General features: G+C 33.3%; 2 protein-coding genes across 2 annotated transcripts; both read left to right on the plus strand.

The window, feature by feature from the left end:
• The first annotated feature begins 4,080 nt into the window (after positions 1 to 4,080).
• On the plus strand, positions 4,081 to 6,945 carry LOC105645989 (putative trehalose-phosphate phosphatase F). Its single transcript, XM_012231747.4, has 12 exons — positions 4,081 to 4,176; positions 4,259 to 4,757; positions 4,845 to 4,985; positions 5,081 to 5,152; positions 5,275 to 5,400; positions 5,548 to 5,604; positions 5,704 to 5,805; positions 5,931 to 6,008; positions 6,114 to 6,183; positions 6,286 to 6,356; positions 6,442 to 6,534; positions 6,615 to 6,945. Exons 2-12 carry the CDS (start codon positions 4,464 to 4,466, stop codon positions 6,696 to 6,698), a joined length of 1,188 nt encoding a protein of 395 aa, XP_012087137.1. The 5' UTR covers positions 4,081 to 4,176; positions 4,259 to 4,463; the 3' UTR covers positions 6,699 to 6,945.
• Positions 6,946 to 7,879: 934 nt separating this feature from the next.
• On the plus strand, positions 7,880 to 13,596 carry LOC105645988 (Aldolase superfamily protein). The gene is made up of 13 exons (XM_020684029.3): positions 7,880 to 8,045; positions 8,117 to 8,237; positions 8,361 to 8,439; positions 8,552 to 8,627; positions 8,773 to 8,856; positions 8,990 to 9,094; positions 10,392 to 10,472; positions 10,595 to 10,659; positions 11,155 to 11,224; positions 11,317 to 11,394; positions 12,722 to 12,819; positions 12,921 to 13,056; positions 13,386 to 13,596. The coding sequence occupies exons 1-13, from the start codon at positions 7,986 to 7,988 to the stop codon at positions 13,530 to 13,532; spliced, it is 1,200 nt and encodes a 399-aa protein (XP_020539688.1). The 5' UTR covers positions 7,880 to 7,985; the 3' UTR covers positions 13,533 to 13,596.
• The last annotated feature ends 400 nt before the right edge of the window (positions 13,597 to 13,996 follow it).

Here is a 13,996-nt window from a genome sequence, read left to right on the forward strand (position 1 = left end):
AAAAAAAATTTATTTTTCCACATCGATTTCGTATAATGTTTAGTAAAAGAAATTTATTAGTTATAGTTTTCTACAGTATTATTATTTATATAATGTTTATAATTTAAGCGAGTGCATTACGAAAGATTTATTTTTTTTTTCTTGTCCGACGAGTACTTTTAAAGTAGCATTTAGAATACGATTAAAACCCTACTGATAATTAGAAAATAACTAATAATTAATAATTTTATTTTATCAAACAACGAAATACAAATAAAATCTCTCAATATAGAACAAAATACATATAATATCAGTTACAATCATTATAATAATTAAAAATTACTAAAATTGGACAAACTTTCGCACCATCCTCGATGGTACTTTTTTTTTTTTTTAATATTATGAGGATGGTACATAAAAATAAAATTTAGAGAAACGGTAAGTTTGTTTTCATCTTGTTACTAAATTTCTTTTGATGTCAAACATATTTAAGAGGTGATTATATATAGATATAACTAACCTATTGATTGACCAACCGTTTCAATTCAATGAATCCAGATTGAAAAGGATTTCCAAAGTTTCGGTACTGATTCCGAATTTAGTAAATTTTTGAATCCATTTAAAGAATACCACCGAAGGAGATACTAATTAAATCAGAATCAATCCCTTTAAATTTTAATCCGATTATAATTTCAAATTTTCTTAATCTGATTTTAGTGCCGTGTAAATATATATAGGCACTGAGTATGAATTATTCTATTAAAGTCATCGAAGAGAGAATATATATAATCACTAAATAATCTATTTTTTGCATAATAATAATAATAATAATTTAATCAATTTTTTACTTTCTGAAAAATTCCTAATATAGCATAGAAAATATATAGAGAGGGTCAATTATTAAATTACTCCAAAATGAGGTGTTATTTTAGTTTTATTATTAAAAATGAAAGTAGAATAAAAAAATCTGGTGAAAATTGGAAGGCTGTTTCCTGATTCAACAACCACAACCAGGTAGTAGAGAAGGGGGTGGTTACCTTGTTAAGCAAGTCTTTCTATGGGCTATCAAACTCTATAAATACCCTTTCTTTTTGCTTTCAATTCCTTCCTTTGTTCTTCCCTTTTCCTTTCCTTTCCTTTCTCTCTTTTTTCCTATTTTTGCGTTTCTCCTTCTTTTCCTCTCCCTTTCTTTCCTAGGGTTTTGTCCCTTCTATTTCGGTTTGCACTTCTTATTTTTCTATTTGGATCTTTCAGGGTTTTTGTCTTTTTGATCTGAGAACTGCGTTTTTAGACATCAGTTATTGTTTGATTGATAGGAAAATCATAATTGAAGACACGGACTCACGTTCTGGGATTAGGTATGTACATGTATATTTTCTCTCCTTTTAGAATTTGAATTTTTCATGTTTCATGTGCAATGCTGTTATATTCATTATTAACAACTTAAATAAAGGTAAACGCTTTTGTAAGATCCATATTGGCCTCTAGCTCTTTCTGTTTCAACATGCAAAACCCATGAATCAAAGGTGAACCCTTTTCTTTTTGGTCCATAAAGATAAAAACTTTTTTTTTTTTTTTTTTTTTTTGTTTTCCAGCTTCAAATTTGAAGCCTTTTTGTTAATTTAAAAATGGAGCACTTTGAAGTTTGAATGTATGGCTATATTGCCAGGATTTTGAGGTACCCAGTGTTTCTGTTATTTTGAGGTATTTCTTGGCCATTCGGGAGTTTTTAGGTTGTCTGACTTTTGAAAGCCTATGGTTTTTGATGGAATAATTCTGTGACTTCATTTTAACATTTTATAAAAGTATATATATGATATAAGATCTCTCCTTGTGTGTAAATCTATTTATTTAATATTGGAAGATGACTTTGATAACCTATTTTTATGTTTTGTTTATCGTACTATATGAATTTTTTTTTTTTTTGTCGGTTCTTCTTAACCAGCTAATTCTGATGAGATTCTGAAACGTGTCTTGATCGCTTTCTTTTGATGTGACTCGATGACTCTTTAATAGGAAAACTCTATAATTTGATGTTTAGGTGCCCTTTTTTAAATAACTAGTTACAATGTTGTTTTCCTGGGAAATTATTTTAATAATGGTCTCATCATGTCAAGAAATTTCATTGATATTGATTCGAAATACAAGTAAAAGCTAATTTATTGACATTCTAATTAAGTTTCCAGAATGGTTTCATATGTTCCAAGTTCTTTTTCCTTGTGGGATCAAAGTCTACGGTCGTTTTGGTAGTTGCAGTGTCCTGTCATTGTATGAAAAAAATGTTTATTTTCCATCAATTCTTAATTGTTGTTGTTGATGAAGATTTTATGGAACTATGAAAGGGATGCATTATTAGATCTACAAGTGATATGACCTTGCCAAGGGCCCACGCAGACCCACCATCATATAATGACAAATACATAAATACATACATGCATATGCTGGTGTGTGTGTGTGTGTGTGTGTGTATATATATATATTATGAAGTCATGTATTATGTCCATTGCTGCTGCTATGCAAATTGTGAAGTCCCAGAATTATTAAATATTTGTCATCAATATCTTCTCCTATAGGTGGATGCATCTAGACGAAGAAATAGCACAGCTTGTCTTTGAGTGTACTTGGAGAAAATTCAATCATACACGAGCTAAATTAGTGTAGAATTATTTGGATTTAATCCTTATTGTATTATTTTCTGTATAATGTTTATTGTCATCTTCTAGAGCTTTTGGAGAATGTAGTTTGTTTTGTTGTACTGTACTATTGCCTTTTGATGCAATCTTAATTATTCATTAATTACCTTTACATAAAAAATTTAACTTTTTCTCAACAACCTGTTAAGTCTTAATTGACTTTGGCCCACTTCTTGAAATGTCACTCCCATGTCCAGTTGTCCACAGATATTGAAACATGGATTTTCTTGGAGATAGATGTATAGATGCCTAATCTTGGTCAATTCTTTCATTATGGGAGTTGATATAGATGCCTAATTTTGTTTGTGCTATTGCATAATTTCATTTGGCCTTATTTGCCGCAAAAGGAACACAGTAGGTGGATGACTGATTTAGAATTTGCGATTGCTGTCTCTCTTTTGTAAAATATGAACATAATTTCCACAAATTTATATGGCTTGTATTATTGGCTTGGTTTTTATTTTTTGGCATATTTTGCTTTCTGTTGCATAATATGGAATTCTAAACAAGGACTGAAAGGTCATGGTGGTTTTGCTTTCCATTTAGACTGTTAGAGGATGTGGAATATTTAAGATCAATAGTTCTCTCTTTCTAATTTCGTCAGGGGCAAAAGAAATCTTACAGCAGAAACTTTTATCAGAAGTGTCTGTTTTTTTTTTCTTTTTTCTTTTTTCGATTTTGAAGTTTTTAATTCGATAAGTTTTTATTGTGATATATGGGATCGAAACGAGGTTGGTTTTGTTTTCCATTTAAACTATTATAAGCTGACAAATATGTAAGAATAGTTGTCTCTTTTGGATTGCATTGGAAGCATAAGAAATCTTACCTTAGAAACTTTCATTAAGTATTATTATTTTTAATTAAATATCTTAAAGCAAAAATTTTTTGATCACACCTTTCCTTTTTGTTATTGCTATCTTTTGTGAGGTTTAAGCATATTTGACCTTTTCCCTATTGTATTTAAAATGTTTTCAATTTTGAAAACTTTAATTATGTTAGCTGTATTCATTAGTTTAGTATAGTGTCAGCGTCAAGACATATGACTTAATTAGATGCTGATTCAGACAAATCTGTTCCTTAACTTGGACAATGATGATTATCAAACTTTGTCATTTTCACATGACCTTTGAATAGAAAGAAGTTTTATTTTATTTTCTGAATACCAGTACATGATTAGTAGCTTATCTGGTTATTTTCATGTCCAGGAACTAATTTCTTACCCTTTAGTAAAATTTATTTTCTTTGTTGTATTTTAGACCATGTGAATTAGTTGAACTACTGTTTATGGATCCCTTTTGTTTATTAGTTTGTTTTTGGAAGATACAAGTCACAGTTGTGAAACTGCAGACTTACTTATTTCCAAGGCAATTTTCAGTTAACTGGCTCTTTTTTATTATATTCTGAGCAGGTACTTGGTGCGTTTTGTTGGAGCTATAGAAAATTCACTGTGCAAATAATGTTTGGCCACCTGCTATAAATGCAGTGTAGTTTTGGGGATGAGAAGGTAAATATACTTGACACTGTGTTATATTCATAGTCTGAAGCAACTTTTGACATGAAATTAATTATTTTCCTTTCTTAAACAGCTTTCAGGAAGTCTATGCTTAATGGACTGCTTTCCTAGCAGTAGTGATAAGAAAACATTGAAGAGGTGGTTTTTTATTGATAAAAGGGTTGGGTAAAAAAAAAAAAAAAAAGAAACTCTGTATAAGGTTAATATATCTGTGTTTTAGGCAGAGTGAACACTTAATTTTACATTTGAGAAGGACTGTTACAAGTCATTTGAATCCAATGGACATGAAGTCTAGTAGTTCATCTCCAGTACTTACTGATCCTGCACCGATAAACAAGTCAAGACTTTGCATCCATTCTAATCTGTTGGCTTATCCACAATCTGGAGCATCTTTTTCCTCTGGCAAGCATATAAATATTCCCAGGAAAAAGCCAGGAAAGCTTGATGATGTTCGCTCCAATGGATGGCTTGATGCCATGAAATCCTCTTCACCCCCTCGTAAGAAGCACATTAAGGATTTCAGTATTGAACTTGCTTCAGATGAGACTGACATTGCCGACTACTCATGGATGGTATATTTGCTTGGCTTTATTGAGCAGATTAAGTTATTGTTTCTGTTTTTTAATATTTTTGTTCACAATTTTGTTTCTGACTGTCAGCTTAAGTATCCATCAGCACTCAACTCTTTTGAGCAAATTACAAATTTTGCAAAGAAGAAGAAGATAGCAATATTTCTAGATTATGATGGGACTCTCTCTCCAATAGTCGATGATCCGGATCAGGCCCTTATGTCTAGTGATGTAAGAATTTATTACCAAAAAGTTTTTGGATATTTGATAAAATTTTTTCCCATTTTCTTCCGTACAGCCTTGTTATCAAATTTCTTTGTTTTCAGATGCGTTCTGCTGTAAGAAATGTTGCAAAGTATTTCCCAACAGCAATTATTAGTGGAAGGAGTCGTGATAAAGTAGGTGGAGATCTGGTCATTTCAATTTTTAAGATTTGCATATTGTGTAGCAGCTAATGATTTCGTAAACATGCACATGGTTTTTCTTGTAGATGTTTATTTACTGTATTTTTTTTCCCCAGGTGTATGAATTAGTAGGACTAACAGAGCTCTATTATGCTGGTAGTCATGGGATGGATATAGTGGGCCCTATTAATAAGGCAGTGTCCAATGACCATCCAAATTGTATTCAATCAACTGACCAACAGGTTTGAGATATGATTAGACCTTGTATCACTCCCCAGATGTATTCAGTCTCACAGAGATCATAAACATTGGCTTTTGCAGATTTTCATTCTGATGATTTTTTTTTTTTTTTTTATGCTTAAAGATCTGTTGGGCATTTTGATTTGTAGGGCGAGGAGGTAAATCTGTTCCAGCCTGCTATAGAATTTATACGTATGATCGACGAGGTCTATAATTTTCCTTTTTCCTAGTTATCAGTTTATCGATACATGTATAGTTATCAATTTATCAGAGTATAAAGTAATTGTTTTTTAATTGGGATGCAGGTTTTTAGAACCCTTGTTGAGAATACTAAAGAAATCAAAGGTGCAAAAGTTGAGCATCACAAGTTTTGTGCTTCTGTACATTACCGTAATGTAGAAGAGAAGGTAAGCTATGCAAAGTATTCATAATATATGTATGTATTTATTTTTCTGTTTTCGAATTCACTTCTCTTCCTGCACTTCCAATTTGCCCGTGGTTTTAAATTGTGTTCTATTTATATTGATTCCAGAACTGGCCTGCTATTGCACAAATTGTGCATGATATTCTAAAACAGTATCCTCGTCTAAAATTAACTCATGGGCGGAAGGTAACTTTTCTTGTTTGTATAGTATGATTCATGTAATTTTATCTTTCCCTGTCAACTCTTCATTGACTAAATGATTGGACTCATTTTTCCTCCTCTTCTCATTAGGTTTTAGAGGTTCGTCCCGTAATTGACTGGAACAAAGGGAAAGCTGTTGAATTTCTGCTAGAATCCCTTGGTATGTGATCTTCTGCTTCTTGGTGATCATAACAGTACCAGATTTGGTAATTACTTTTTGAAAAAAGTCATAATAACTGAGATCTATAAAATGGCAAAGCAGGCCTCAATAACCATGATGATGTGCTCCCAATTTATATTGGTGATGACCGGACCGATGAAGATGCATTCAAGGTAATTGAATTTTAAGTACTTAAAAAAAAGTTCTCTGGAAAAATTTTGTTTCTGTGTAATAACATACTTGAATGTTAAACATCAGGTATTGCGCGAAGGTAATAAAGGTTATGGCATTCTGGTATCTTCTACACCGAAAGAAACCAACGCTTTTTATTCCCTGAGGGATCCAACAGAGGTGCTAACTCTACATCTGCACTATTGCTGTGATGCTTATTATATTCAATTGCTTATTCTGATTTTGATAATGTTGTTCAGGTAATGAAATTTCTGAATTCGCTGGTGAGATGGAAAAAGCTACAAGAAGGGGGACGCTCCATGAATAACAGATGGAGCATATAATGAAGAAGGTCCAGATAGCACTAGGCATTTGATTTTTAAAAATTTTACAGATGATAATAAACTTCCAAAGCAGTTGAGGAGCTGCATTGTTTGAAGGTTAAAGTTTGGTGATCTTTCTTGTAAATCCATTTTCTTAAGTTTTGATTATTTCATTATTAACATATATAGATATTGTAAAATTAAATTTTCTTATACTTTTTGGTCGAATTGTGATTTGTGAGCTAAAAGCTCTGTTTTATGCAATTCATTATATGTGTGTATGTGTTACCAATTCTGCTATTTGCAGATCAAGGAATAATAATAATACTAAATAAATTTAAACTTCACGGATAGAAATTATGCTCATGCATTTACTGTTGGACAAAAACGATCAAATTAAAGGTTGTCATACTTTGACATACGACTGGAATCTTGAAGTCGTTTTACGCCAGTGGAATGTGGAAACGCCTATTCGAACGACATTGAGCATGAAACGAGCAAATTAGTATGTTGGGCCTTCGATCAACGCTGAGGCCGAGCCCATTTAAAAGGACGTGGCCGTCCTTGTTGAGGCCTTTAGCATATTCAGCCGAATACAGGACTCACTGGGGCGGAGTCCACAAAGCTTAAAACCAATCACTTTCACCCTTTCATTTTCAATCCCTGGCCATGGACTTCTCCGTCATTTATTTTTTCCAATTTTTAGAAATATATTTTTTATTTCGTCTGATTTTTTTTTTTTTTTTTTTTTGTCTAGAACAAACTGAATTTATCTTTTTGAGTAAAATTAGTAAAACACATAAAAGTTTTTCTTCAATTAATTAATATTTTAATTTATCCTTTGTGTGTAAACTTTCCTTGCAAGATCAGGAATTTTACTTGAAGATTTTCGGATAGAGCATATAAACTTTTATTTATAGAGATAAGAGTGGAAAAACAATTGTTTAATACTTATCCGGGATTTAATTTCTGAAAATAAACTGCATTTTTCTGGTAAATTTTAAGTGTAAAGATTATCAATTTTGCAATGGAACCCGTCTACGTGGACACTACATGATACAAATTTTTAATTTTAGGGATAGAGAGAGAGAAAAAAAAAAAAAGGATTATCCAAACAATAAATTTAATACCTGAAATATAAAAGAAGAAGAAATATCCAAAAGCTAAAGAAATTATAATAAGAAAATGTAAACTTGCACCTGTCACTTGGTAATATCATCTGTATATAAATCTCTACTTTCTCCAGTGTCATTTTTCTTTAGCTCAAAACTACAACCTGACTCTTGCACTTTGATTTCAGTTACCAAAATGTCACTCTCCTTGCAATCTCCGCCCTTTTCTGCTCTTTACTCCAAATCATTTCTTCAGGTTCTCTCTCGCTTTATATCTGTAGATTTGTATATATTTATCTGTATTGTAGCTTATTTGATTGGTCACAGAATGGAGGGAACTTGAGGCTGCTAGGTGGATCGGGAGCTTCAAATGCAATCTTCTTCAAGTTACAACGGTCTTTTCCACAAATTCGTGCTTCTTCTGGCTTCTCTTCTTCTCTCGATACTGGTCTTTCTCTATCTTGGAATTTTTTTCTCTTTCCTTTTCGCTTTGACTTAAGGTTCACTTTTTATCTTCTTTTCTTCGAATTCATTTTTTGTTTTTTTTTTTTTTTTTTTCCTTTCCATTTAGGTGCGAGCACTGAATTGGATGCTGTGTCTAGCTTTAGTGAAATCGTTCCTGACACCGTCATATTCGATGATTTCGAGAAGTACGCTTTTTTTTTTTTTTTTTCTTCCCTTTGAATTACTATTAAATTGAAGCTTCAATCTTCTTTATAATTGCTTAATTAATGATTTCTTGTTTGATTGTTTGCATCGCAGGTTTCCTCCAACTGCTGCTACTGTTAGCTCTTCGCTTCTTTTGGGTATATTGAGTCTCCCCGATACTATATTTAGGGTAAGCACCGACATTATTTATCTCGGGGGAGTGGGAAAGGAAGAAAATTAATTTGGACCCTCCATTTTGATTCATATAAGCTATGGCAGTAGATTGTTTTTCTTTGCTTTGAGAATTACGATTGAAATTTCTCATTTTCTTGTAGAATGCAGTGGATATGGCTTTGGCCGATTCAGGTTGTGCTGCTCTGAAAAATCCTGAATCGAGATTGTCTTGTTTTGCTAACAAGGTTGGTTTTGCTGAACCTTCATTGTTGTTAAAATTCATGCTAAGTTGTTAACTTTGCATTGACTCCATATTTTCTTCCTGTTAAAAATCTAAGCTTGAATGTTAAATGGATGGCATGGCTAATGTTTATGTAGGCTTTGGTGAATGTTGGAGGTGATTTGGTGAAATTAGTACCTGGCCGAGTTTCAACAGAAGTGGATGCTCGGTTGGCTTATGACACTCATGGCATTATTAGGAAGGTAATTTTTTTATAGAATTATGAGTATTCAGTTGTCACTTTTAATAATTCTTCAAAGTTCCTTCTTTCTTCCGAATTGTATGTTTTTCATTTTCAATTGGTCATTTGTTCATTAGGACAATGGTTGAAAAATGTCTTCCTTTTATTTTGTTAAAGAAGTTGCACAAGGTACTGGTACTGATGGATCTTTATGGGTTTATCTTTTGTTGAATTACTCCATACTTACACACAAGTGAATACAAGTTCAAGAACAAGAAAGAAAGAAAGAAAGTAAGAAAGAAAGAAAGAAAAAAAGGGGGAAAAGAAAACACAAGTGAATGCTGTGTTAGAAGTATACACTATTTTTGGACCCTCATTTACAAGCTTGAGCTTTTAGGTTGAGTGGTCCAGTGAATTCCACACTTTATTACCCATCCCTATGCTCAATGGGCATTGCGTGAGGAGGCTTGTTAAAAATATAGATTATTTTGTGGGCCATCACCTACAAGCTTGAGCTTTTAAGTTGAGTGATTTCTTGACAAATCATGGTCATAAAAATAATTTTGCATGTTGTGTTATTATAATATTATAATCTCTTCGATCCTTTCTCTTATAGACAATATGCAAACTTTCTAATTTGTCTTGCATTTTTGGATGATTTTAGAAAAATCTATGATCTCTTTCACCCTTTTTGTACTAGCACCCTTACAAGTTTCTAACTTAACCTTCCACATTCAATTGACTTTATGGATCCACTGTCAACCGAGAGTTATTCATTTGGTCATTAAGATGTGTGGTACTGGAATTTCAATAGTATCGATAATTACAAAGTATGCAATACGCTTTGTTTCCTGCAGATATTTACATGAAATGATGTGTTAGTTCGAGATTCATGCAACAACTAATACAAAAGCGACATATAACTTTCTTGTCAAACTTGAGATGAAAAACAGTGTTAAAGAAGAGGAATTTGGCGTTTTTCATGTCAGAAATATTTCCAAAAGTTAGTTTAACTTAATAATTAAGTAGTATGGCTTCACTCTATTTATGAGCATCCGATGCTTGACACCTTATGTAGTGTATGCTTGCCTAGAACTTCAATGATAAAATCTATCGTCATATGAAATTCATCCAATGCAAGTTTGTATATATTAGTGTTAGAGTGAGACAGCACTTATTTTTGTTCAAGGACTTTGTATCTTGCATGTGTGCTGTGTGTATAACTTAGTTACTTTGGACTCCTAGTGCAATTATGACATTTGATGAGTATTGAGGTTTGGAATGCTATTTGATGTTTGGTTGTGTATCTAAACATGCAGGTGCATGCCTTGCTGAAGTTGTATGATGAAATCAATGTTCCCCCAGAGCGTTTGTTGTTCAAAATTCCTTCAACCTGGCAAGTGAGTCGCTGTGAAGAAAAGATCTACATTAGTAACCTTAGGAATTCCCTACACAAATCCAACAGAAAAATTGATGACTTCTTTTACTTTTCCGTACCTTATTCAGTTCATCTTTTATTCAGGGAATAGAGGCCTCGAGATTGCTGGAATCTGAGGGTATTCAAACACATTTGACTTTTGTTTACAGGTAATTATTATGTTCTCAATCAAACCCAACAGAAACAAAAAGAAAGGTGAATGAGTGAAGGTTTATAAGTCGCCAATTTTAATTAGCATGGGTGTATACATTTATTTTTTTTATTGGGTTAGTCTATGTATTTAAGGTACTCATGAGGATTGGGACAATTGTGATTATTTTTGCCGTTTTTGGGAAATCTTTGTTATATAAGATTTATATGCTAACATTCTTAATAATTTGCTGAAATGGCTATTTTAAATGTAAACATATTATTGTACTATCTTGAAAATCCAACTCTTTTTTGGTTTCTTTTGTACAATTTTCAGACAACAAAACCACTTAAGATACCATTCACATGTGCTGATCCTTCTGGTTTAATAGATCTTTTTGCACTTTACTAGCTTGTTTCCTATGTGTATGTTTTCATCCTCTCCACATAAAGAAGCATTAGCATTCATTTTAAGGTTTATATCTCAATTGTTTATTTTTTGGCACATCTCTCAGCTTTGCTCAAGCTGCAGCTGCAGCACAAGCTGGTGCTTCTGTTATTCAGATTTTTGTTGGACGCCTCAGGGTAATCATCCCAACTTTTACCAAGTAATTGCATACTCTTCTTGCAAAGCTTTAGTGTACCATGGTTGTTAAGGTGCTCCTATTATTCTTCAGGATTGGGCACGCAACCATTCTGGTGACCCTGAGATAGAAGCTGCTCTAAAAAGAGGAGAGGACCCTGGTTTGGCTTTGGTTAGTCGAATGACACTTTCCTTTGTGATTCTTTGAGCTGCAATATGATGTTTTTGGCCAACTGGCTTTATGTGCTTACTTTGTTTGGTTGCTACTTTTATAAGCGGCTACCCTATGACATTGAGTTCAGGATATATTTACTTTTTAATATTTATTCCTTCCTTGCTTGGGGATCATAATTTGTAAACAGTCATGTTGCTAGGCACAAAAGTAACAACATCCCCATCCCTCCCCTCCCCCCCCCCCCCCCCCCCCCCCCCCCCCCCGCTCTCTTCTTCTTCCACCCTTATCCCTAGGCTCATTCTCCAGGGTTTATGTTTGTTCTGCCTCTACGTATTGCTGCATGCCAATAATCTTTGTTGTGCAGCTTTTGAATGAATTATGTGCTGAGATTAAGAGATTCTTATTATTTCGTTTTCAGCGTATGAAACATAAAATAATTTGAATTTATGAGTTCAGTGACTATCATGTTCTCTTGCCAAATACACTGGATGATGTTGCTGAAATACAGAGATAAGACAAAGCTACAAGACATACTTGAGGCAAGGGGAAACTCCTTTCTCTCACCTTGTTTTCTGTCTTTCTTACTATCCCAGATAAAGTAGGAGTCGAACTGGCTTTGTCAATTAATAGGATTGCTTATCATCTCTACCTCAATGTCACTAGAAGATTTACAGACCATTTAGTGGGTTTTAAATGCACTCATTTTCTATTTAATGGATCAATCAAAACCTAATTGAACATTCTACACCCATAACTCTATAAGTGCATTGTTGAAATATTTTATGTAGATTGCAATTTTTCTTTTTTGCTAAATCTAAACTAGATTTGTTGTTATTTGAAGCCAAATATCCATAGGAGAACTTTTTTCCTTTCCCTTTTGTTTAGTTATTCTAGTATTTTGAGATCGAATAGCTCATATTATCTCTTGATGATGCAATATTTGGTAGTCGGAGGAGTAAGCATACCATCGGACTAAATTTCAAGTATCTAAGTATTAGACTTTTCAATTATGTTTGCACAACCCTTTGTATTTGTTTTATTACCCAATGTTGATCTTGCTTAAGCAGGGCCCATGAGGAGTGATCTGGATGTGTTTCAGACTCTATAGTGTTCTCTTACAAACTGAGACACTTGTCCTTAACTGTTTACACCTTAAGAATTGGGTCTGAATCTTTGTATCTCAATGTCAGTTATTATGATGGTTAAAGTATAACCCTAGATTTCTACCGCTTTTTTTTTTTTACTCTTGTCGACTTCATTATGATCACTACATTTGAAATCCCAAGGTGTCCTTATTTTAATGAACTACTCGTTCTCATTGTAGGTGACAAAAGCTTACAATTACATCCACAAATATGGACACAAATCAAAGTTGATGGCAGCAGCAGTTCGTAACAAACAGGATCTCTTCAGTCTTTTGGGGTAATATGACTCAAACTTTGAACATTTTTAATCATATTTAGCTAGGACTTTTCAACACCTCAACAGAAGATCAATATTTGACACCAGCATTTTTGTTTCAGGGTTGACTACATCATTGCACCATTGAAGGTATTGCAGTCTCTCAAAGAGTCTATCACTACTCCTGATGAAAAGTACTCTTTTGTTCGGAGGTTATCACCACAATCTGCTGCTGCCTACAGTTTCAGTGAAGGAGAGGTTTATTCTGTTTCCATTCTCTTGATCTCCTCTTAAACATCATGAAATTCCATGTTAAAATAACAAAAACATGGGGAATTTTGTGAAAATTTACTCCATTAAAAAATTAAAATGGGAAAAGAAAATCTGCCTCAACCATAGGAATCTGAATGAGTAGAGTGAGTGCCAAATTGAAACCATCACAATTATATGACTACTGGCCTGATATCATAGTTTTGGCATTCATTACAATGAAAACATGTCCATTCTCTCTAGTGCATACTCTTGGATGTGCAGCTTTCTGCAAACCCGCTTTATCCCTTTCAAATTGATCTTAACTTTATGTTCAGGTTGCAAAATGGGACCAGTTAAGTGTTGCATCAGCAATGGGACCAGCAGCAGTCGATCTTCTGGCTGCCGGTCTGGATGGTTATGTTGATCAAGCAAGGCGAGTTGAGGAACTATTTGCAAAGATTTGGCCACCACCAAATGTGTAAAATTTTCTAGTTCATTTCTTGGAGATATGGGCTTCATGAAATAAAAGATGGAACAGTTTTTCAATTAGCCCTTGTTCATTCTATATCCTCTTCCAGTCTTCTGCTCTTCATTTTACTAAAATGATAATCAAAATTTTATCTTTAGTCAAAACTGGCAGCAAAAGTTGACTTTTGCCGAACTTTTTGTTTTCATGAAACACATGGATTGGGTTGTTCTATTAGAGGACGTGTGGGATCTCTTTTCCCTCTTCACCTCATTTCTTTTTTGAACTTCGTGGTCTTTTTCAAGGCCAATAGCCCACTAGAAGAAAGTGCTTTGTCTCTTTACGTAAAGCTTATCTCACCTTTTAAATGGGAAAAACAGAAAATTGCTAAACCACTTAAAACACATTTTGTGGGGACGAAAAGTCCAATTATTTTTGGCGGAATATTTTTCCTTAAGGGTATGTTTTTTCTTGGGATTA

Source organism: Jatropha curcas, chromosome 4 (assembly GCF_041381405.1).
Source record: "Jatropha curcas cultivar XTBG-Jc1 chromosome 4, XTBG_Jcur_1.0, whole genome shotgun sequence".
NCBI lineage: Eukaryota > Viridiplantae > Streptophyta > Magnoliopsida > Malpighiales > Euphorbiaceae > Jatropha > Jatropha curcas.

Coding starts and splice junctions, on each gene's coding strand:
- LOC105645989 (XM_012231747.4), top strand. CDS start 4,464: ATGGACATGAAGTCTAGTAGTTCATCTCCAGTACTTACTGATCCTGCA. Junction 5,153..5,274: donor GTGGAAGGAGTCGTGATAAA/GTAGGTGGAGAT, acceptor TTTTTTCCCCAG/GTGTATGAATTAGTAGGACT. Junction 6,009..6,113: donor AATTAACTCATGGGCGGAAG/GTAACTTTTCTT, acceptor TCTTCTCATTAG/GTTTTAGAGGTTCGTCCCGT.
- LOC105645988 (XM_020684029.3), top strand. CDS start 7,986: ATGTCACTCTCCTTGCAATCTCCGCCCTTTTCTGCTCTTTACTCCAAA. Junction 9,095..10,391: donor CTCATGGCATTATTAGGAAG/GTAATTTTTTTA, acceptor CTAAACATGCAG/GTGCATGCCTTGCTGAAGTT. Junction 10,473..10,594: donor AAATTCCTTCAACCTGGCAA/GTGAGTCGCTGT, acceptor TCTTTTATTCAG/GGAATAGAGGCCTCGAGATT.